The 25487-nt window shown below is 41.4% G+C and overlaps 1 protein-coding gene across 4 annotated transcripts in view; it reads right to left on the bottom strand.

Annotated features, from left to right (window-relative positions):
- Nucleotides 1–1904: 1904 nt before the first annotated feature.
- cyth1a (cytohesin 1a) overlaps nucleotides 1905–25487 on the bottom strand; it is a 41342-nt gene continuing 17759 nt past the window's right edge. For 2 of the 4 annotated variants that reach the window (XM_004559430.6, XM_004559429.6), the window contains exons 2-13: nucleotides 15594–15676; nucleotides 13554–13618; nucleotides 12230–12296; nucleotides 12014–12132; nucleotides 10994–11074; nucleotides 10644–10756; nucleotides 9405–9553; nucleotides 9211–9323; nucleotides 5537–5615; nucleotides 5383–5451; nucleotides 5084–5238; nucleotides 1905–3886 (exon numbers count right to left, since the gene is read on the bottom strand). In XM_004559430.6, coding sequence (XP_004559487.1) covers nucleotides 3808–3886; nucleotides 5084–5238; nucleotides 5383–5451; nucleotides 5537–5615; nucleotides 9211–9323; nucleotides 9405–9553; nucleotides 10644–10756; nucleotides 10994–11074; nucleotides 12014–12132; nucleotides 12230–12296; nucleotides 13554–13618; nucleotides 15594–15676 — 1172 coding nt within the window. In that variant the 3' untranslated portion in view covers nucleotides 1905–3807. Of the gene's footprint in view, nucleotides 3887–5083; nucleotides 5239–5382; nucleotides 5452–5536; nucleotides 5616–9210; nucleotides 9324–9404; nucleotides 9554–10643; nucleotides 10757–10993; nucleotides 11075–12013; nucleotides 12133–12229; nucleotides 12297–13553; nucleotides 13619–15593; nucleotides 15677–23386; nucleotides 23623–25487 lie in introns of those variants that run through there. The other 2 variants (XM_076883216.1, XM_004559428.5) reach the window with 2 other exon arrangements.

Raw genomic sequence — 25487 nt, 5'->3', positions numbered from 1 at the left:
AGCACAGCCGAGTGGTGTGTGTTTCAGCGCACAAAGGTCGGCTATGTCATACTGAGCCATGCCATTTATACCGTGCCTTTGTTTTTTTTTTTAAGAATATTTGGCTTTGAATAATATTTGTGAATACAGTTTGTTCCCGGGATCTTCTTTCAGTACAGCCCGTCCACTCCTTTCTCCACTCCTAATGAAGAAAATATCACCTTTCCCTTTGTCACGCACACTCCAACGTCGAGTGAGACATGCGAGAAGCGAAGAAGAGTGCAGAAATGTAAAAAAAAACAAAAAAACAAAGACTTCCCTGCTTCTGCCGCCGCTTCGCAACCACCACACGTTCAGTTTTTCACTTTTTTTTGTTCTTTCAGTGGAAGCGTGCCTCTCATTTCCCATCAGTCACGATCACCTCCTCGCTCTTGCTCTGCACTTCTCAAAAATCACCCTGTTTCACAGCACGGGTGCAAAATATTACTTGAATGCGGCTATGCAAAGATGATCAGGGGCCATTTACCAACCACTTTGATTATACAGTAATGCACTTAATAACAGAATGCATTGATGCAACGCAGGAATTCAGGGCTACAAATCTCTTGTCTTTGTCTTCAGTGCACATCTGGAACAAATTGTTGCATAATTTGTACCCATGTTTTCACAAAACACTGCAGGCAATGGCCCAGAGGAAAATATCAAACAAATAAGCAGAGTTTTATTTAGCCTTGATTTTAGACATCGCTTGTTTGAAAGGAAAAAAAAGCAACAAGGTTTTAATCTTCCACAGATCACAGAACTTCTGTTTTTTGAGGGTTTTTTGTGTTTTCAGTTCAGATAAACACGTTTCAACTTTAAAACATTTCGACTATCTACATTAATTAAAGCCCGAGAAGAAACAATATGTAACTTTATCAATCCATGTACTCAGAAACAGCTCGTATGCGCGAGGACAATTTAGCATTTCCTGCAAATATTTAGATGGGATTGATTTGTTTAACTTGTGTTTTTGCAGCTGAAATGTTTACCCAAACTACTTTGAAGGGTCTTGTGTGAAATTACACATGGACTGCTGAACATGATGGAAAGAATAGGGAAGAAATATGCAGACCATTCATCAAAGATGGTGTTTTTTCCCCCCACAGAAGCAGCAGGATTGTGACTTTTTTTTGCTTCCTATCATTTACTGCTTTACAAAGTCATTAATAATAAGAAACAATCACTTTTCAGCCAGTTCTTTCCCATGACACTATGACACACGGCATCAAAATGGAACACAAATCCAGCTGCATCTTAGCCTTTGTGACCCCAGATGTTCTCCCTTTGCACTGCATCCCAACAGTTACATCCTGCTGGTTCCTGCATGCCTGCTCCATTGAGAAAGTCATTTCTATTGATTTGCCTTTCCAGGCATCATTTAATATGATACATATTCACTTGTGAATATCGACCTTTCCCTGCTGTCCTGACATTTCTGCCATAAATACGTTGAAATCAAGCCCGTGAAAAGATATGAAATGTTATAAGGGTAAATAAGGCCTGGTTTTAAACAGTAACAGAAGGGGAGGGTGGATTTTATAAGGGCAAATGTTCTTTGGGACTTGTGTGTTCGTTCAGGACACAGAGGGCATGATTCAAATTCAAGGCTGCCCTCAAGTGGAAGTTATAGTCACAGCCATATATGTGGCTGACTGGCAACATTTAAACCATAATTTGATTTAGGCATCGATTTGGGGAAAGTGCATTAATTAGCAGCATAAAAGTGCACAATAAACCATTTGCAACGGAAAAAAATAGCGCGCCTGTCTTTGCAGCACAATGGCCAGTGATCCTTATCACATACTGCCACCTGGTGGTGTCATGTTAAAACTATGATACGCTTCAGTGCTCTATTTAAACGAAACAGAATACAACAGTCAGCATTGTGACAATTCGGTCTTTATTACAGCTTGGTTAAATGGCATTGATAGAAACCTTAACTCAGTCATTCTAACAGAGTGCCAAAGGAAAATGGCAAAACAAATAAACAAAATTAGAAACACAATACCCACTATACATTTAAATATGTACAACTTTGATAAATAAACCAATACTGTCTAGAATTATGATTGTTTTGCATTTTTGCTTAATCCTCTAGGAGTAGTGCGCTGGGAAGAGCAGAGAGGAGAGGAGGAGACCAGGAAACAGGACGGCTGGGGGTGGGATTAGGGACAGCAGGCACAGATGAGATGAGAGACAACTGTGGAGCAGTCGAGACGATGGCTTGGTGTACAAATCAGACCCTATTTGTTTAACTGTACCCTCAAAACTAGTTTTTGCTTTTTTGGTGCCTCGCTAATCAGCCATTCTGCCCTCTCTCTCTCCATATATATATATATATATATTTTGGTTCACCACAGTACATTCTTCAGTATTGTTTCACCTGGCACACTGGATCCTGAGACAGGGACTAAGACAAGGATCGGACTGTTTCTATAATACAAACTTTTATTTCTGCTCCTTTAAAGCAATATTCATAAACTACAGTGTGTCTTAAACATAACAATGAATGAGGCTGTGCTGAAAATGTTGTTTAATTATAACAGTAAAAGCAAACCTCTAAAGAAGCGTGACAGGTGGGATGAGTGGAACAAAGGAAGAAAAATATATATCTAAATTACTTTTGCTAACCAGCAGCATTTCTCATCACATTTCATCTAGGGCACCAGGCACTGTGCAGCAGTAAAGTAAGTTTTCTGACATTTTAATGACTTTTGCATGATACAGGAATATAATGATTTGGTTTTAGAGTCGAAATGAGACAACGAGGGGGGAAAAAATGGGCCGACTTTTTGCTTCTCCCCCCCCCCCAAATCCTCAGACCTCAAAAGCCCAAAGCGATAGACAGGCCCATAATCCCCGGGATGCATCCCCTCCCAGACAAGCAGACGCCTTCTCTGCAGTTTCACATACAAACACAGCTCAGCCCGGGCCTCCGTCGTGCCTTTGAATGCATCTCTTGAGTTGTTTACATGATCCAAGTCAACCCACCCTGTAAAGTCTCTGAACATGGTAGCAATCTCCTGAGTGGCAACTTTTTTTTCTCCTTTTAAAAAAAAAAAAAAAAAAGTTTGTTTTCTTTTTTCTATTAAAAAAAGAAAAAAAATCACTAACAGTTGGCAAATTATAACCCTCCCTCCCTCTCATAGCAGCCCCTTTACAGCTTCTATCTGAACATTTTATTCTACAAAAGCAAACAACAAAAGGCTCGAGAGGACTTGACAGTAAAAGCTGTAAAAATAGACACGTATTACCAAAACATATTAAAGCACGTCAGAAAAGATCTTTGCTTTTCTTCCACACAGTGAGGAATATTCTGGTTGGGGTGCCACACTCGGTCAGACCTGCTGAGTTAAAACAATGTGTGCAACGGGGGAGGACTCCATGAAAGTATGCTTGTTGTGATGTTGCGTATGTATGCAGTGTATATGAGAACTGTGTTGTTTTAACGTGTCTTCAAAAGGGACTCTGAGTTGCACAGTAACACTCCCTTCCGGTCTCATAGACAGAGCACATATAAAAGCTGAGAGAGAAAGCAACACATTCAGACAGGAGGTTAGAGGAGGCGCTCAGCCCAGACTCTTATCTAAAAACCCAGCATGCTTTCCTGTTTTTTGTTTTCTGGCCTGCAGAGTCCAAAAGTCAGACCTGTTGTGTATCCTAGAGAAAAGCCTTGGGGAGGTCAGAGGCAGACCTTGGTCATGACCTCTGCAATGGCCCAGGAAGGGCCAACAGACCCCGCGCCCCTTATTCTGTCAAATGCAACGTCCGGAGAGCCGAGTGCCCCTAATGTCTCTTCATGGATGACACCTTCTTCTTCCTGGCTGCCAGCATCTCGTAAAAGGGGTCCCTGCTGATGGCAGCTCTGTGGGTGCAGAAGCAGAGAAAAATGTCAGCAAAATTTCATAAAATGTGCAAACTGACGCACTCATAAAACACTAATGTTAGACACGGCTCAGCTGTGCAAGAAGGTCAAATTTTTCTCTTTTTTGTCTGGAAAAAAAACATTCTTAGGATGAGTCTAATTAAAGTCATTTGGAAGGCAAAATTCTTCTTCTGTTTAATTCATTCATTTAGGAGCTAGTCAGCATAATCAGACTCAATATACTGTTCTGTACTTTTGAAAGAGCGAGGACAAGAAATCAAAATCTGTTTAGAAAAATATGTGCCTCTGAAAACAAAATATTTTGGGAGAATTAAAAGAAATGTGAAAAACGGACAAAGATTTTACACAAATATGTTCAGATTTAGCAGCTTTAAAAGTCGTTTCATTGCTTTGCATGGCTTTCACAGATATCAGCAGAAAATAATCCACCCAGTAGCGGTTTTTGATATGGGCGACACGGGCGGTTGCCCGGGGCGGCATCACGGGCATCGGAAAATTTTTTTTTTTTAAATTTGCAAAATTAAAACCAAGAGGAGGAGAAACGAAAGATACAGGTAAGCAGATGTGTCATTGGATAATGGCGGGTTATGTATCCTGAAACAATCAGAATAATACTTTTTTAATCCCTAAGGAAATAATGTGGGTTACAGTTGCTCCAAGAAGAATTGGTAAAAATAGTAACAAACAATACATTATGTTACAGATTTTAATTACAGCCAAACAGGCTAGGACCGCCACTGAATCCACCAATAGTGTTTTTGTACATTTCAGGGCACCTTACAACTGAAAGGTAAAAACTGATTTGTTCTCACTCTGTGGTTGGGTCACTCTTCCACTCTTTAACACCTCTGGGTGTTAAACCCTTATTTCTATTTTCTGAAGAGAGCAGTTTCTGTCACATTTAAGGACTGCAGACTCCAGAACAAATGAGTTTCAATCAGAAGTTAGTGAGGGTGTTTTCTGCCTATACAGCTTACTAGGACTACTCTTGGAAAAACCCTAAACCTTTATTTATATAAACTGAGCTGTCAAAATGTATCATTCAGGAGATCAAATGTTGACTTTAATGGGAGAAAGAGTCAAAAACTCATGTTTTGACATGTGGTGACATTCACTGCCATCACTGAAATTAAGCTACCTCAAAAGAGGTAAAGTAATTAAAAACATATAAATTACTTGATGCTTTTCATCCAATCTTCTTTCTCCTCAGCTGTGGGGGCTGAGATGCGGTAGAAGGTGTGGTTGCCCTCCACGACCCGTCCGTCAGCCTCAGTTTTGCATGCCTTTATCACCTGGTCCTTGCTGTCAGGTATGAAAAGCTCAAAGCAGTTCTACAGAAGTGATGATGATTTAAGTTAGAAATGACAATGCCACAAAAATAACTATTTTAAAAATAACTGTTGATTAAAAATGCTATTTTGAGTCTCTAACTGTGGGTAATCCACAGATGAACCACTAGAGGGAGCTGTACGTACAGGCTTCTTGTCCTCCACCTCCTTGATACTCAGGTTCTCCAGTGGGATGATTCCTCTTGGCTCTTTGTCCTGCACAAATATAAAATGAGAGCACTGCACGAAGGAGCAACAACAGCAAAGGAGGGTACTCTAACAGAAAAACAACTGTACTCACTGTGGTGTACTCGAAGTAGTACAGACAGTTGTCTGTGAGAATGAACCACCTCCTCTTCCAAGTTTTAACTCGTCCCCCTGTTGAGCACACAGCAAGCATCAGAAATGCTCAGCAAGAGAAAGCGATATGGAAAGAGAAACGAGCACCAAAGCACCGTATCAAGCAGCAGACAGGCAGACAGATGTATGAGCAGACAGACAGATGACGGCTCCAGAGGACTCCCTTTACCTAAGGAACCCCACAATCCACGTCCATGCCATGTGCTCCCCATCACCACACCACTTGTAGCTATAATAACTATTTTATCATTTTGCTTGTATTTGTTGATTTATGGGCCTGATTGCTATTTTCCAGTCTGATATACTGTTCATATGATAAAGAAACTCCTTATAGGTGATAAATGCATATAAAAACTACCCAGAGTTTACATCTGGGGATTGAGTTGAAAGCTGTTTGCTACTTTTCAATCATATTTTGACATGACTGAAAAAACTGGCATCTCCTCTCTTGGCTCAACACCATTTTACTCAGAGGGCTAGAGAGCCAGAATCAATAGGGAGCATACAGATCTATATGCTCTGCATTCACTAAGCTTGATGAACCACGTATGTTACTGGGCAACAGTTAAAAAGCTGCAAAATCCATATATAAGGGCTGAACATAGAAAGTGAGGAGGGACTGTGGATTAAGTTCTCTTCTTCATTTTAAAGTGCAGCAGGGGCTCATTACTTGACTCTGCTCTTGTTGATCTCTAGCTGAACTCTTACCCCCTTTGTCACCCTGCTTCCTGTGAGGGGAAACATGATCGCAGTACCAGATGGCAGCCACACTCTGGGAGGATAGGATGCCAACGAAGAGAGAGGCAGGAAGCTCAGTGCCTGAAGTTATGCTTAGTCTCTCCACAGGCATTTCAATCTTAAATATCCTGTTTGGGCTTAGTTAAGCAATTTTGCATCTATATAGAAACAGTATTTAGTTATTGGGGAGGGGTCCTTCTAACGATGACAGTCATAAGCCTACTAAGCCAAGTCTAGACTAGGTTTTCCCACCACCAATGTTAGTAAAAAGCTGCATTTTGAAACCCATTTACCAAAAGCAAGGGTTTGAAGATGTTTCTATTGACATGTAGAACACACTTGTATTATCATATAGCAGCAGACACGCTGTATATGATATCCCATCATATTACAGACATCATGACAGGCACAACACTTCAGTCTACGTTTAGTAGCTACAGAAACTGTCGACACGCCTGAACTGGCACACGGAAATGGAGATATAGGGCTCTTCGCCGCACCTTGACTCGTCAGCATGTTGCAACAGCAAAAAAAAAGAAAAAAAAAAAGAAAAAAAGACAAAAGCAGACCGACAGAGACCACAGACGCGATGGCAGAATCACACAGCTGACGGGCTTAAAAGTTGATTGGGTTGGCTAAAAGTAGCGATTGGTCTGATGGCCGTGTCAGTTCCTGTCACTCTGAGAAAAATAAAGAGTTCACTGCCTCCTGTGCAAGAATGTCTGGGACGAGGCGGGACGTCCCAGCAGATTGTTGCAGAGAGGTGTGTGGACGGTGCAAGGCCCGAGTGGGGCTGAGTGGAGTGAGTCACCCATGCAAGATGGGACTGTGAGAGGCTGGACGAGAGGAGGTTAAGAGGTGGTTGTTTATTTGAGGATGATTTTTCTCATTCTGGTCAATTAGCAATTGATGATTAACAAACCCCGAGTTGAATTTAGTTACCCCCTTTTTTGTAATTTAAAGAAAACATGCACCACTAACACCAATATATAAATTTATCATTAAAACAACGTCTGGCTCCTTTCAGCACACTCCTCTGTCCATGCCATCTTCCCACAGCTTGGTCCAGGCCAGGCCAGCACCACACCAACCTGAGCCACAACGTTAACCTTCAGATCCACGTGTAGGAATTATACAAGGAGATAAGGAAAGCTGCATTGATGAAAAGGTGCAGTATTCCCTTTCCATTCAATCAGAGAGCAAACAACAGCTTCTAATGTGTACACTGGTTCATGATCAATTTTTCAAAGCTAAGTCCTTTGTTGCGCTCGCTGTATGGAAAAAAGGTATAATGCAGCTTCCAAAAAACGGGAGATCAAAGAGAGTGACCACCACAGTGCAAAGAGAGAAAAAAAAAAAGGCCAAATTGCTCAGTAGTGTGGTCACAAAGCAGTAGCTCCCCGAGTCGAGTCCACAGGGTGACAAATGCACCTGGCGACTGCCCGACAAAGATAAAAGAGCATGGACAAAACCACCAGCTCCATGAGAGACTGAACAGACAAACAAACATCTGAAGTTCAAATGAGTCAATGGGGAGACAAAAAAAAAAAAAAAAAAAAAAAAAATCTACACACAAAATAACTCTGTATGAATGTAATAAACGAGGAAGAGAACGAAAGCATGGCAGGCCACCGAAAGCACCTGAGAGCTGAGAGACGGACTAGCGTTGGGGAAGAGCAGGTGTACATACCTCCTGAGGAAAGACAACAGCCAAAATCATGGGAACAAACAAACAAACGAAGAGGAAAAGAAAACAAAAATAATCAAATTAAATGATAAAGAAATATACCACCACAGTCCTTTTAATCTGGTCGCAGTGAGGCTTCAATGCACTGCTTCACAGCTTTCGCCATCAGCAAACTTTCCCATCTGCTGATATCAAGCCAATCCACAAGAGGGCGATCTAGTCTATGTGGACTTAAGAAAGCTACTGTGAAGCACTACATGAAATATATCCCTCACTGGGTTCTCACCTTATTATATCAGGTAATTTTTTGACCTTCCACCCTGATTATTTTACTCAAATCTGCCATTTAGGAGTAATTGGAAAGAGATGATTTCTGACTCCCTTAGTACAGTCTGTTGTAAAGATTCACAGTGACTGAAGGTCTTCACTCTATACATTCATGCATTCTTTTGTGAATTTATACAACAGAGAGAGATATGTCAGAGGAAACAGAAGATGAAGAATTGGCATCCAGGAGTGATTTGAATGTGACCACTGAAAGGTTCGTTACCATCCTGTAAACATTTCTAATGATACAGGTTATGCCTTTGCTTATGTCAAACTATACAGTTGATTTACACATGAGGGACAAAAAGGCCATAGAAATGTCACTAACATTTTCAGATTGTCCCAATCTACACATCTCAAATATCAAATTCAGTTATAAAATGCACAGAAAATGAGAACAGCTTCCTGAAAATGTCTGAACTTCAGAGTGTGTTTTGTGTGTGTGTGTGTGTGTGTGTGTGTGTGTGTGTGTGTGTGTGTGTGTGTGTGTGTGTGTGTGTGTGTGTGTGTTGACTTGATTTACAAGTTTTGAAACGCAGTATTTGTGTGCATGTCAGGCGTGTCCATATGCATCATCGTAAATAATTCAAAGATCTCCACATGTGGTGGTCTGATCTCAAGACCACATTTATAATACATTAAAGCGGGGAGACGTGTCTCTAGCCATTCGCGTGTGTTCACAGTAACCTTTAACACACACCCACAGGCACGCACTCAGAGGCGATTTACCTCGGGGGAGACACTGGTTATCGGGTTATGCAAAAATATGTGCAGCTTTAATGACACAACAAAGTCATCTATGGGAGCAGTCATGAGGGTGAAAATAGCCTCTCTATGTTCTCGTGTAGCTGTGTACACACTCACCCAGTTTTAGCAGCCAGCCCTCTCTGTCCGGGTTGAAGAAAGTGTGTGTGAGGTCATTGCCGTCGTCTTCTGGTATTTTGAAAGGCTCGTTCTTGATGCTCTCATACAAATTCTAAAACAAAGAGTAAAGAATGTGTGAGATTAAGGAAAGAAGGGTGATTTCAGGGAACAAAGTTTGGGAAGGGCTACCCACCCTGAGCAGATCTTCAGGCAAGTCACCTCCATCGTTTATGCCTCTGTTCATGGAGATAAACCGTTCCACGGTCGGCTTGTCCTTTACATTTGGATTGTGGAGGCTGGTGTTTAGCATGATGATGGCGAATGACAGAATGTAGCATGTGTCTGTAAGAAAAAAAACCCAAACAAAACAAAAGTGGGATCGCACTATGAGAGGGGGTGAGGTTCGAAAGGCAGTGAAAGGTTGCCGTTTACCATAAAAATGGTGTGGGTGTTTAATGTTGCGTTTAAATATGAATGTAAATTAGTCGAGCTGAAAGGACTGCACTTAGGGGACTGCAGTCAAACTGGGAGGAAAAAGGCAGATGTAGCTTCATTAGGGCGCAGAGTGGGCAGGAGAGGAGGACTGCATGTGGGCAACCAAGTATGCATGTGCTGTCTAATGTATGAGTGTGTATACATGCATAAGCTAAAAGACATTGAGGCGAAGCACATGGCTGAAACAGCAGCACTTTATAAAAACCTGTTAAGGCAGTCCCGTGCATTATTTACATCCACCAGCATCCATACTGGATGGAGTTGTCTGTCTGCTAGTGTCATTATTTCCCAAAAGCCAGACACTTCCTGACACAGTTCACCACAACAGACTTTGTGTCTGCTAAATGATCCAGCTTTTACATGACTTCCATTGACCTGTCACTGGATTGCAGCTCAACATGAAAAGGTATGAGTTTAAAGAGATACTACTGATTAATTGGGGTTGCTGTGGCTCAGGAGTAGTGCAAATCGTCTACTTATTGAAAGATGGATGGTTGGATCCCAGGCTGCTCTAGTCCACACGTCAAAGCATCCTTGTGCATGATGCTGAACCTCAAATTGCTCCTGTTTATCATACTGTGAATGTTAAATAGAAAGCCCTTATATGCAGAAATAAGTGAAAGTATGAATGAATGAGACACATTGCATAAAGTGCTTTGAGTGCTCAAGAAGAGTAGAAAGGTACTACATAAGAGCCACTCCATTTAATCAGGGTAACACAGAAGACATTTGAGGAAATTTACATTCACCAACTCCGTTGGCAGATAATGATCTATTCAACAGGCCAAGTTTAACATCTAAATCTGTATTAAGATATTTTATTAGGAGAAAGTATGAAGTGAAGTCATTTTGTTCTGTTTCACTGCTCTAACATTTATGGTTATTTCTGTTTTTATGACAGCACTAAAAGCTGGGCTAGAAGACACGACGGCTATACCTGTAGACTGGAAAACACCAGGGTTGCAATGGCAGTAGCGCTGAGCAAAGGTTTCCATCATGCGGTCGATCTTCTGGGCTTCTCCCGGCAACCGAAAGCTCCATAGGAACTGTCTGTCAAGGGACACAACTCTGCAGTGAGCAACAGACTTCCTTCAAGTGTCAAAGAATTTATTTATTTCCTTTTCTTTTCCTCCTCGAGACTGAAACTGGCAGCTGCATCCTTACAAACTGCAAATGAGGCTGTTCGTGAAAACTGATGTTAGTGCAGGTGATTTACATAAACCTGCAAGGAAGCAACAGTATGAGGAGTCAGCCGGGTGGCTAACAGATGTTAGGAGGATATCTTACCTTAACGCCTGAACCAGGTTGAGGTCTGTGAACTCATGAAGCTCCACAAAGGCTTGGAGTACTTTGATATTGAAATCATCTCTAAGGTAGATAAAAAAGGGTAAATTGTCCTGTCAGTGAAAATGTCCATATTATATTCTGCTAATAAGTCTTAAAATAATAAAATGGTAGTATGCGTTTGATAAAATTTAGCATTAAATGGGGGGGGGGGGGGGGGGGGGGGGGGGGGGGGGTGTTAATCTGATAAGCAAGAGGTTGTGACGATACAATGGATGCTCCCAGCAAACCCCACATAACGGACCACACACACTTCCCAGCCCTCTTCACTTATCTAAACTAGAGCATGACATCATCCCCGACCTTTATGCCCTTCACAGAAAACAATCTGCCCTCTGGGATCACAGCAAGGCTTTAAAGAGCTCAGAGTCATATCCACTCAACACCATCTCAAGTGGACAAATGACCAATCGTGTCTTAAGACTAGCATGCTGCCACAGCCCCTCCTTACAGAACCAGATAGCTTGATAACAACCAAAAAGCATACGTCAACAGCACTCCAGTCCCCGCTATGGCCTTACAGACCACACCCTGCCTGTAACACTGCCATCCCTACAGTCCCCGAGCAGTGCATACCGTACATTAAGCCCATCAATATTTCCTGTATTATGTGTTCACTCTAACACGGATGATCTCTTCACTCGAGTGAAATCTTTAATTGCTTTCAAACACACACATTCCAAAATTGTGAGTCTATTGACCAAGTTACTTGTGAGTAAGATAATCAAGCACAGATGTTGGCTTTAGAGTAACGATCATTGTCTTGAGAGGAAGGTCTAAATGTGGAACCAATAACCTGTGTTTGGGAAAGGATGGGCGTGAGCTTGACCAAGAGGAAATACAGCAATAAGGAAACTATGTGTTCTCTATTTGATACTTTTATCAACCACGTGTATGGTTGCTGACTAATGGGCCAGCATGAATGGAAGACAGAGAGAGAGTGGATAAAATCTTCTTTCTGACCTCTCTCCGAGATAATCGCCGATGGCTGTTTTGTTGAGGCCCTCTCCTTTGTAGAGGAACTGAGCAATGTCGTCGCTGGTATTCTTCAGTAAGTCATTCTCAATCAGAAACTGGATCCCCTGAGAAAGAAAGTGAACCCCAGGTTATATCCTGATTACGAAAACCACAACAAACAAATCATATTTCTAATTGAGCCACGGTATCTTTTTTACCTACCTTTTTGGGGTCCATGTTAAACTTCTTACGGCCCATGGCCACCTGTTTATTCCTCTGCATATTTTTCCTTTAAAAGAGAGAGTTTGTGTTGTTATTTATACTAACATGAACATAATGCAGAATAGTTATACTATGATAACCTGGTGACACAATGACAATGATGGACATAACAGATATTACTTCATTATCAGTTATTTGGTAATTATTTACTGATCAATCAACAGTCTTGTATGCAAAAACAACAATCAACTGATCTGAGGAGAATCAGGCAGAGCTTAAATGAGTAAATCATGACTACAAAATAAATTAGATTTAAATTGCATTGTAATATGTTAATAAGGACCCAGAGCTGCACATATCAAATGTTAAGGAAATCTCTACGTTTTGTATGTTTGAAAGAATAAAATACATATATTGAATTTATACATCAGTTAATATCGGTATCTGTCAGGCTCTATCACCTATATTAGAAAATGGTGAAAAATGCTTGATCAATAAATAATAATCAACTAAAGCAGTATTTTTCAGATCTAGTATATATGAAGCAGTGACAAGAATTTGAAGCTCAGAGTTTTAGATAAACTGAAACACACTCAATTTACTGCTCAATTCACCTATCTCAGTGTCTGTCTCTTTTTAAAAAGGTCTGTCAGGAGCTTTCCCATACTCCGTCTCAACTGTGATGACAAGGTGTTGGTCAGACACAGTTGTTAAAGGTTAGCATGGATATGGGAATGTGTGGTTTCTCAGGCTTTGAGTAATTTCAGAGTCAAAGTGCAATCCTAGAGTCCGCAGTCACCATGGTTACATTTCCATCTCTCCCCACCGATTCAGTCACACTAGCATTCCTTTGGCTTTTGTCAGCAAAAGTCCAGCACTCATGTGAAGAGCAATAACACACACTAACTACTATGTACCATCTCCAATCAATGGATCACAGAAATATCTGATCATAAGCACCCCTAATGGGGTTTTAGGTACCACTGAGAGAGCGTTTCAGAGATTTCCAGCAGCTGATGGAATCCCTATCCACTAGAGTAGACCAAACCCAAGCACTCCCTCCCCTGAGACCACCTATTGTCTGCTTCTGCCCGAACACCCACTGCATTATTCAATGAGGCCTCCCATCATGAGGGTGTGCCTGATGAAACATTTAAACGGCTTTAAAAGCATAGCCAATTTGGTGAGATGGGAGGCCCAACTTAGCCATCAAACATGAATAATTGACAGCTTCATTTGCTAAGTTAATAGAAAGCAAGCAACTTAGACACAACAGAGAAAGAAATGTGTTTGCAGGGGAGGAAAGTCACTCCAGTTCTCTTACCTCTCCTCAGTGGAACCCAGGTTCTCAATTTCACTAGTAACTTCTGCTATCTCATTCTTCAGCCGCTGCAAAGGAAAAAAATATATATATTAGCCTTGTTGGGAGTCAGGAACAGGTTAAACATATGTCCATCAACTTCCCTCGAAGAGGCGTGGAAAGGGATAACCGATGCAAATAACATGCAAAGCATTTGTATTTACAACCCCCCCCTGTCTGTAAGTCAGGTGGCCTTTTGTTGCATAAATACTCACATCAGAGCAAACAGTTTAACAAAGAGAGAAAAGTCACTTTTTGGCCTCTTCAGATAATGCTGCACATGCAACACTGTGTATGCTCCTTAAACTATAAAGTGATAGCAGCTCCTATTTCACAGAAAGTCTGCTAGGATGTGTCTGAGCCAAACAATCCTCTCAATCTGAATTTCACTGGGCGGAAAACATTAGGGGATAACCTCAATACAAATGGAGTAAGTAAGCATGGAAAAGGATTATATTTTGTGTGGTATTTTACCGATTAATGGTCTCAGAGGCAGATTTAGTTGCCAGACCTGCTGGTGCCAGACTGGCACAGTAAAGGCAGAGGATGCAGAGGATGAGATCAGCTTGATCAAAGCATGGGAGAACAGACAGTAGCATAAGAGAAGTCAAATATAGATCTCGTTTGCCTACTAACAGTAATCATCAAGCCTCTTCCTTTACCATGCGTGACAATGCAATATTTCTTGTACACAATGCCAACTTACCAACTGTGAAACCACAAAGACAACATCTGTCCATTCAAGGCCTGCGCAATCACAACGCATTCCTCAGATGCTTATCTGCACAAACAAAGGCTGTGCTCATACAGAAAGTAGAGTGGGTGTGGTGCTGAGGCCTTCACATGCGGGGCCAGCAGAGGAGAGTGTGGGAGCCAGTGAGGAGGAGAGGGGTCAGTGTGCAGAGCACCGAGAAAGAGACGAGGACAGGATAGAGGCAGCGGCAGCAGCCATAGAGGGGGAAGGGCAGTGATGGTGGCCTAAGCTCATAAAAGAAAGGGTGACAGATCACACCTCAAACATCCACTGGGGTCAGCAGAAGCCAATTTGCCCACTGGGAATTCAGGACACCATCATAATTCATTTCAGGGCATGACAGTCTCTCACCTTTGTTGCGAGCTATTTGCTTATTATCGCTGCTTACTGAGTGAGAGGACTGACCTACAGATAGAGCTAGATTCACGAGCTATGCCCTGGTCTCAAGTTTGAAGCCAACAAACATCATCGTGGGCCATGGACAGGAATCAAATAAACCACTTTATGGAAATTCAGCAGAGCTGCTTTGAATCCTGGCTCTGCTTGTAAATCAGGAGGGATATGCTACTAGCTTCCTGCAAACGTGCAGTCATAAGAACATAATCACCTTTTATCTGTGTGTGGAGCCGTTTTTGTCAGATTGAGATTAAGATAACTTTATTTATCCCCAAGAAGGGAAGCTTACCCACTCAACCTAGTCACACAACATACAGTCTTTAAGCTGTGGTCACAAACACTGTTGCACTGTTAGCACAGATCAACAAACAATCAGGATAAAAATAAATAAATAAAAAGAATAAAAAGGACAAGTCTAAAAACGAACAACGCCAGAAAATAATGAAACTAAAATAAACCCTGTTCAGGTTTGATGATCTAATAACTGAGGGAATGAAGGATCCATTTGTTCTACACTCGGGGTATAAGGTAGTGACGAGCAGAAAACAACTTCCTGAACTCAGATGACAGCACATGGTCAGGATGGTTGATGTTTTTTGCCTTCCTTGTCACCTGATTTCCCCAGAGTGAACGCAAATCTCTCTGTTTGAATACCAAGGTTTTCAAGCATGAGTTAAGAATGCTGCTGAAGGAGTTTCTATCCTTGAAAGATAAAACACTAAACTGGCAGATAAAAGAAAATGTTAAAATGTTAACACTTTCAATAAATGAACAATAAAAACGACATCCAATTTCCTTACTAACATTAAAAGAGTCTCTTTTGACGCTGCCTACATATCCTCCTCTAGGATTACCTGAATGTCCTCCAGCAGTTCTTGCTTACGCCGGCGGATATTCTCCAGCTCCTGCTGCTCCTCTGGAGTGAGGTCGTCCGGCACTAGAGACACAAGAGAAAGAAGATGAAGGGTTAGAATAACCAGTGAAATACTGTCCCAGTGTGTGAGGGCTGGTAATGATCCACTAGGGTTAAAGTAACAGCAAAGTCATGATCCAAGTGTGTACATAAGGCTGTACGCAGACAGAGGCATACCATGCAGACGTGCCTGCACAGACACAATACAAGTGCCCTGAATGTGCATCAGTCCTCCACAAGGAAAAGAAACAATACAATAATGGCAAGTTGTCAGCATGCATAGATGACCATGTGCACGTCCACTATGTAGCACAATCCCTGCCATTTTCTATAAATAAATGTCCCTGAAGCATTTCTTCAACATTCCAAAAAGTGATTACACACATAGCAAGGAATGTGGAAGATGGTACGAGGAACAATGAAAACCAGCGGTGATTTATGAGAAGACATTTTCAACTGCAGGGGCTACCGTAAGTCGTAAGACAATACAGTGAAAGTCCTTCTTTGTTAAAGTGTTAGTGATGGCTCAAATAAGCCTTTGCATTACAAACACTAAAGAGTTCAAAACGCCTACACCAACAGAGTGACCTAATCAGCAGCGGTCACATGCGGATCAAACAGGAAATCAGCTATTGTGGAACTACAATTTTTTTAAAAAAAATGTCTGGTCAGCCAATCAGCACTGAGCATCAGTGCATAAGAAGCACAAATGTGACAGGTATCAAAGTGCTGACAGTCCTCCTGTCACTCACACCTTAGTTATTATTAGCCTGTTTGATGGACAACGTGCCTGCTTGTCCACTTGAGCGAAAACTAGATGCGTGGACACAGAGCACTGTAAGCACAGCAGCACTCCAAACAGTGCGTTTCATTTGCTTTACATTTGAACAAGAAAGTTTACATTTTCTCTTTAAAAAAATCAGTGACAGTTTCTTAATAAAGCAATCAGGCTATTCTGTCAGCAGCCCTATTAAGACCAAGCATAACTTTAAAAATATGCTAATAATGACTTAGCTGCATCTTGTGTGTTTGTGTAATTTATATATTTAACATAGTCAATTTCTAAAAACAAGTATTGATTAACTGGTTTACTTGATAAACAAAATGTATGCTATACCATGTAAAATAACAAAAACTAATGGTATGGAGTAAGGGAAGTAGTCACAAAGTGTAGTAGTAGTAGTAAATGTCATTAATCTGCATTGTTCGTAAGGTGGATTCCCGATGGGAAACAACACATAATGACATTTCAATATAAAACAAATAAGACATTGATGTTGACGTTGCTATTCAAATTGTTTCAGTGGCTTCTCTCATAATTAAAATTTTTTCCAAGAAAAAGGTGTGTGCCCAAAACTGTCTGCTCTGCTGTAAAGTGTTGCTTGATAATCAGCTGCCTTTAAATACTTGCATTAAAAAGACAGAAGATACATTATTTGGCATGCGAGGCCATTTCTCCAGTTCCTGCAGTGGCTCAGCACAAGATCTGTTCTGTAACCTCCTCGTTTCATTTCCTCAGCAGAGTTTAAAGGTTAAAGGGGGTCAAAGGTTGGATGACTCTATGGATCTCAGTGAGTCTTCAGCAGTTAACAAAGTAACAGATATAAAGAGACGAAAGCTGAGGACAGAGGACTCAACATAACTGTAGAGGTAAAATTCTTGATTCAATGAGACTGGGTAACACAGTGTACCACATGTAGGGCTGGGCGATATGAGATTTTTTCATATCACGATATGTTTTTTTCATTTCAGGCGATAACGATATCTATCATGATATAAGCCAAATAACTATATTTGTAAGATTTAAATGTGCCGTTGCTCACAAGTAAAATGTGAAATATCAGCAGCTTGTTTTTATTTAAATATTTATTTCCCATAATAAGTTCAACAGGGTAGATGTACTTAAGGAACATGAGACTTTTTCAGATAAATAAAGGCAAATATTGCAAACTACACAAAAGGCAGCCACTAAAGCGTTTAAGTTTCAAAATAGAACAAACGAAACAGACTAAATTGTCAATTCCACTTAGAAACAAAATATTAATTCTAAAAATAAATCTTAGTTTGTTTTACAGAAGAACAGACAAAACTGACTAACTTTTGTCAATATCAAATAAACTGAGAACTAAAAGGAAATTCTCAATCTCTCCTTGTTGTATAGCTGAGCTTTTCAAACAGTTTTAACAGTTACTTTAGTCTGACAAAAGCCGAATGACGAATTAGCGCTTCCAGTCAGAGACTGAGGCTACGTTCACACGTACACGGGTATTTTTGAAAACTGAGATTTTCCGTTTTCGTTTTAAAAAATAATCCCGTCCACACATAAAGGCAGAAATGAAGGAAAACGCTGCTATGAACATGCCAAAGCAGCAGGTGGCGCTAGATTCCTAACCGTGCCGAAATGTTGGCCAATCAGAAGTCTAGAAGCCTCGGTGGGGAAAAAGTAAACAAAGCTGGGGCATAGAAGCAGAACCGAGTCGTATGTGTGGAGGGACAGTAACTGTGTGTATTTGTAAGCATTTAAACACTGCAGAGAGTAGAATTAACAGTAACAGTATTGTAGAAATTCATTTCACCGAAACAATAACGTGGCGCACAGTGTGACGCATGCACCAGTTTATTGTATTTCCAGACTTGCTTTCGGCACAATTTACAGTGCACTCTACTCTGTTTTTTGTCAGACTTGAAATAGCCGAAATACCTTCCCACTACGGAACTTCTATGGCTCTTCCGTTTGACAATCTCTCCGGCATTGGAACCATCATCTGTTTTCTCTTCGGTCACGCTCGGTTGATTTTTCTAGTCGGCACACTCATGTCCTCCATTATGCGCTGGCTCCATTACCCGCTGGCTGCTTCCCAAACAAACACGTGCGGCTTGGCACTTGTGCTGTACCTAACAAGTCACGCGACGTGACGCTGCGGCTGTGATTGGTTCGGCTCTGCGCTACTTAATTTGGATTGGCTGACCTTTTTTTTTTTTTTTTTTTTTGAGGACAAGAGCGGCGAGGTCTATCGCGATAGCTTAATTTCTCTATCGAGTAAAAGTTATATCGCGATACATATCGTTATCGTTCTATCGCCCAGCTCTAACCACATGTAAAAGTGTTAGTGGAATGATGATGGTTTTATATTAAAAAAAAAAAAGAGAGAAGCAAGCAATCGAAGGATACAACTGACATTCAGAAATTATCCTAAGCACGTCACTCATAAATGACGAGACACAAACATACAAAAAGCAAAAAAAGAAGAAGAAAAAAATCCAACTTTAAATATATAACCAGCAGAAAGAAATCTGTATAACTGAGGATGCTTATTTTAATAAAAGAAGCAAGTAAACCTAAAGACATTGGGGTAAATAACTATGGCATTTCCCAGAATTTCTGATAATATTTAACACAGGGATGATAGACGATGAAAGTTAAAAAACAGGGACTGCTTTAGAGCAGACTGAAGGAGCACCAAAACAATGCCATGCTGTCTTCCTGTTTTGCTTTCAGACAGCTGGGGGAAAATGGGAGTCCACATGAAGCTGACCTTTCACACATCAAACCTCGACACCTTAAGTAATTCTGGCATACCGGACATATACATACCGAGCATTCTGCTATTTAAAGTCACAGTGGGGTCTGAATAAATTTTGTTTATAAGCGGGAGCTGACAGGATGATACTGAGCAAAGACAAACCCAAATATATATGTGCATTTTTTTAAAAATCTGGTCACAATTCCTCCTCGCAGATGCACAAGAAGGCACCACCTAACACACAAACAAAGTGGTGATAGGTCTGAGAATATATGGCCCTCCTTGCATTTAATGACCTTATCTCCTGATTGCCTGGATGAGTTAGTGTCACAATGATGAAATCCAGAGCAGGGGCTTGTGTTCAACAGCCTAAAAAAATAACAACAGGGAGGATGATCTCAAAGACGAAAATTCAATTGTCTTTCTAGAAACACGATGTCAAGTAGGGGGCCTGGCAGACCCTAAAAAAAATGAACAGGACACAGCACAGGACAGCAGGTCCCAATATGAAACAGCCACATTGCTCCAGGCCTTAGAGGAGGACTGACATTAGAGAAGAGCTGCATACAGGACTGTAATTTCACTCCAAGGAGAAAACTGAAAAAATTAGCAAACTAATAATTTTAAGGAAGGAAACTGTTTATACACTTTCCTCTTTTGAGAGCACATAAAAATAGTTTGTGCAAAATCCATATGACAGATGCACGATGGCACCCAGATCCTGCAATCAAAACGTACACTGCATCCCGACATGTCATCTGAATCCGCATAATCACGGAGCAACGTGGTTGAAACCATCGATGCTTTCCTTGCTCCACCCAAAATAACCATAACCACAGCACAGCAGGGAAAGGCCCTAAACATGCTTGCTTCAGAGGTGGGCACCAAGTGGGTGTAATTTCCCAGAAACCAGCAGATGAAGAGGGAGTTCATCAACTTAAGAAAATGCTTGGAGCACTGCTTGGCTCGCATTCAGCAAACCTCTGCACTGACACAGCCGATGAAATGTGGCTGTCATCAGAAATAGGCAGGACGTTAAAAAGAGAGTCAGAGAGGGTAGAGGAAGAATGAAGGGACTATTTGTTTTTGGAACAATGAAAATAAATGGTCTTATTAAAAGATACTTTGTGATAACCACCTACTATCCATATTTTATTGTTGGCATTACAATATTATAGAAAAGGGATAAATTAGGCATTTCCTTCCACGCACACCACGCCTCCTCATCTGTCTGAATTCTTACTCTCTCACATGCAAAAAGGGCAGGGTCGAACCTGTGATGACCACAGGCTCCACAGACTGTTTCACAAGTAAAACACATGACGCCCACATCTCACTGCTTTCGGAATTGCAATGCGTGAAAAATAAGTCATCTAGGGGAATTACATGCAAACGCACATGGGGGCGTGTTTGCACATAGTGCCGTCATGCAGAGAGACCAGGGACAAGTAACATGGACTTGCACACCCACATATAAACTAATGATCAGCACTCTTGCAACTTGCTTTTTGTTTCATTTTACAGCACTAACACCATCTGACTGTCATTTCCAGCACATCATTACGAAACTGTCACTCCCAAAGTGTGTTCACCTCTATTCAGAGGTCAGTATTACAAAGTACTAAATTTATTTTATTTTAAACCAAAGATAATGCGTTCCATTTATATACCTTGCTGAAAAAGATGACAGTGTGAAGCAATTGGTTAATGGTACTGACATAAGTGCTCTTTTGCTAAATCTGGCATATTACAATCAGAGCTCTGTCCTGCAGTGGCCTGGCCCTCATTACTCCTGGGTGCAGTTCAACCCAAATGCATGACTTGAAACACTCAATGCACTCTGCAAGAATAATCATGGCACTTACTCCTGAACTGGTACATCCCACTTCTTGTCAAATACATTCTGTACTTTAGGTAAAGTGCTTAAGAAGTTTTTTTTTAGTTTCCCCAAAGCTTCATTTGAGCCCTAAATCAGGTATAAGAATAATACCTTGTCTCGGTGCACCCTTACTTTTTTAATCTAAGAGTGCAGACTTCCTAGATGGGTGAAGCATTTTTTTTAGTGAAGGCTGGGTCAGCAGAGCGCACCAGGGAGGTGGCATCAAGAGAGATACCAATTATAGATCACTCTCCCAGGGCAGCAGAAGCCACTAATACTCATCCTGATTGCTATCCTGGCAAAAGAAGCAGACGTCTCATTTCCACCCAGATCACTGAAGAACTCTCCTTGGAAAATACGGAAATTAGAATTCCGAGTGCTCGTAAGATCTTTTAGCTCCCCCTCCCTGCTGATGTGACCCAATTTAGGGAGCTCCTCCAAGCACACAAGGACCAAGAGAAAAAAATTATTAACTAGGTAATTTCCTTACTCAGGCTGCTCCAGCAACACAGATACTAGACATACGTACGTATTGCATGTAAGGAAGAAACTAATGCTGAGTGATCTTTATAGTAAAATGACAGTTTAGTAGACATGTGTATTGGTGTTTTACAGCAGCAGATGAAGACGTCAGGAATATATTTACACCTACAATTTGCTGAGTGAGGGAATATGCGAAGACACACAGACCACTGTTTTTATTTTGATGAAGTGCACACAGTGATGGAGGTAAACAAATGACACTGTCAGCAGCAATCATTCTTTGCACAAGGTTTTGTTGTTGTTTGTGTCTGCAGGTTTTCTCCTTCATGCACCATCCTTCTGGTCTGACCAACTCCTATCTAGGCTTTGCACTCCCTTCTTATTCCAGCCGATCTCATTTGAACTGAGAACATCAGTTTTCTCGAGTCAACATCTACCTGCTCCTCTCCCCCCATTCCATCAGGTTTCTGTTGCTGCTGTTCAACATTTGACCTTATGTTTACACTGACAATCCTCCCTTTAAAACCTGGCCACTGGCCTCAAGAGCCACGTAGGCTCCAATCAATTGACCCCTAGCCAATACCAATAAGAGCACAAATGGTCAAAAGAAGCAGTCCACTTCTTGATAAGGTTTAATTAATTCAGCACAGGACACACACAATCGATTATGGTGCTGATTTTTAGTCTAATAAATAACTCTAAGCTTTCTGATTCTTGCTGTTGTCTGCTTAAACAGAAAGTGATTTAAAATGTGACTATCTCATCCACATATCTCAGACTGAATCTCATTACTTTAGCAAATCCCACGGGTACCCTCTCTCATTTATATCTAAAAGCACACACACACACACACACACACACACACACACACACACACACACACACACACACACACACACACACACACACACACACACACACACACACACACACACACACACACACACACACACACACACACGAATAGACATTCTATAACAAAGCAGATCAAAGGCAACAAAGCTAAGGCTGTTTTGAATGTGGTCACCAAAAGGAGAAAAAAAATCATTCATCTCTGACCTCCTCCTCTAGAGCACACAAAGAAACAGAATCCACACACCGGACTGAAAAGGACCACCAGTTATGGATTAATAAGAAGAAAAAGGCCCAAATCCATTCATTCTGACCTGTTGGTATGAAATGTGAAGGGGGACTGGCAGAGGAGAGACAACAGGAGAAGAAGCCCTGTGTTTAGCCAGGGAAGCGTGGGACAGCAAATGGCAGAAGAACACAGAAACTGTGAGAAGAGAGGTGGGATGATCACAGCTCTCTCTTTGTGTCGACAAGTAGCTTCATTCCTTAACAAGGCCCAAACACATGGGCTGATGATAAGGAATCGCCTTTACTTTTACCAGCTTGATCCTTGTCAATTTTGTTGAATGGACCTATCCCATGTGCGCCATACAGACCCCTGATGATGTGGTGTTTAAGTCCAACTTCTACATACATCCGTCATCAAAAGGGCTTCATTCATACCAACAAACTCACCACTGCTGACATCACTCTGTTACCCAGTTTTGGGGCTCCAGCTCTGGTATACAGTCAACACAACAGGCCAGCCAGGAGATTTAAAACACATAAATATTCATATATATGAATCATCTCCCAGCAGTTTATTTATAAAGCATGCATTTTTTCCAGCTTCATTGATTTTACCCTCAAAACTGTCAAAGGGCAACTGCAGGCACAGACTCAATGAAACCTGACCAAAGTCCCACATGACAGCAACATGACAGCAAGCAACAGAAAACAGCCTTGCAATTAATTAATCAGCTAAACACAGAAGCATCATCAAGATTTGGTGCTAACCTGAACAAGAAAATCTCCCAAGTGTTACTTTTCTGGGTTTCTGAAGAACTCCACTTCTTCACTCTACCTTGTTGTACACAAACAGGCTCACCAGCCCTGGCTCCTGTCAGATTCTACCACTTAATTCTGGCGATTCAAAACATCCACACGTCAAGTAACAGAAGGAAGAGTCCTGCTCCTCCTGACAGGGAGAGAGACACTGCCTGATTTCCTCAGCACAACTATCAGCTGCCAGCCGGCTCAAGGCACACAGCCACTGATACAGTCCATTTGGGAAGGAGCCTTACTCACTAGCTCACCACCTCCTCGCCCTCCCTCTTTCTCTCTCTCTCTCTCTCTCTCTCTCCACATGCTTTCCTGTCTCCACGACAAACATGGTGGCTCCACCCGGTGGTCATTCCTTTAGCTGCTGCCCCTTCTCCCAAAAATATGCTGCATACACACCTGTAGGCATACGTTCAACCCATGCTTATAACTCAACATGCTGAGTCCTAGTTAGAGGATGAAATACTTTTCAGGTAGTAATCCAATTACTCCCCCCCCCCCCCCCCCGCTCGATTTCAGATTTTTTTAAGTGTGGAAATTTGCCCTATTTGTATCAGGAATAATGAAATTAAAAAGCCCAGAACCATAAGACTGAAAAAGAAAAAAAAAAATCCAGCCTCTCTTATGTTCGTAATGATGATTAATAGTTAAATTACCAAATAACTACATGATGATTGGTTCCTCCTCTGCCGTCATCTCCCACAGAGACAGCGATGATATATTCTACTATGAGCTGGTGTTGTGAGTAAGCAATTCAAGCCAGTTCTTCATTCTCCTGACCAGTCATGCAGCCAAAATTACCACCTCCAAACTCCACTTTAACAACGGACTCTGTGCTGGAGGCGAGTATGTGTTTATTGTTAAGTCTAGGCCATGAGTATTATCCTGAGTCTAATGATCTTTTAAGAGAATGGTTCTCAGCACTGCTCCTCACTGTGTGTGTTTTTACAGTATGAGTGTACACTTGCCCCGGGTACGTCTGCAGCACAGAGCAGACATGAGCGCTTGTCTGATGTCTGTATAAAGACGAATGAGTCATCCTGGAGCCCTCTGCCGTGCTGAGTGCACTCTGCAGCCTCGAAGTGACTGAGCTTCTTCTGATAGCTGTCAGGATGGGATCCATGTGCTGGTGAAGTTACACCCATTTTTCACATAATCCCATCTTAGACAAGAATGGAATAGCAACAGTAAATTCACTTGTAGCATGCCTCAGGATTACAATGATCTATGTTGGAGAGTCAAAGGTGTTATTCTCCTAATGAATGTTCCAATAAAACATAATGCAATACAAATGTAAAGTGATTTGAGAAAGCAATAAGACTGACAGATCCCTTTCTTCTGCTTGTGCCATCAGTGCCAATCTCATTATTATTATTATTATTATTAAATTCCTAAAAACATCAGTATTGATTTTAAATAAAATTCTAAATTTGAGGGGCTTCAGATGTCACCTACTGGTCACTGAAGTCCTGTGGTGAAGCCAATGGAAACTTGACAAAAGTCTGCCCTGAAGCATATGCTGCTTTATCAACATTCTTGACATTAATGGGGAAATAATTTAATACATACACACCATATTGTACTAATATACTTGAAAATAGTGACTGTGCCCATAAATACACGAGGAAAGGGCTTAATTAGGTCACAGACAAGTGATCTGAGGAAACATCATCTCATGGACTTCTCTGCATCTGGGGTTTGTTTTGCAATCAGAGGACACCCTGACGTTTATTAGAAGGAATGCCACTTTAAGGAGGAGCACTAGTTTCACTTTTCAGTGGATTTTTCCCCTCTCATGTAGTCCAACTTGGTTGTCTTCCAGAGCTCTCAACAGGTGAAAGTGCAAAGCATTTTGTGTTTGTGTGAGTTTTTGTGTTAAGAGAAGATGTTTTACACCCTTTAAAAAGGCACATTAAAAAGTCAATGCCATCGCAAAAGAAGACTGGTCAAACAGAAACGACCCCGTCACTCCCCTGACAGCCCAGACATAGTTCACAGTGGGTTGGCTAGCTTTGTTGACGCTGCTGTGCAGGAATGTAGAGACCCAAGGATGTGA

Source organism: Maylandia zebra, linkage group LG4 (genome assembly GCF_041146795.1).
Source record: "Maylandia zebra isolate NMK-2024a linkage group LG4, Mzebra_GT3a, whole genome shotgun sequence".
NCBI lineage: Eukaryota > Metazoa > Chordata > Actinopteri > Cichliformes > Cichlidae > Maylandia > Maylandia zebra.
The sequence above is the reverse complement of the archived record's forward strand: the minus strand, read 5'-3'. Positions and strand labels throughout refer to the sequence as shown.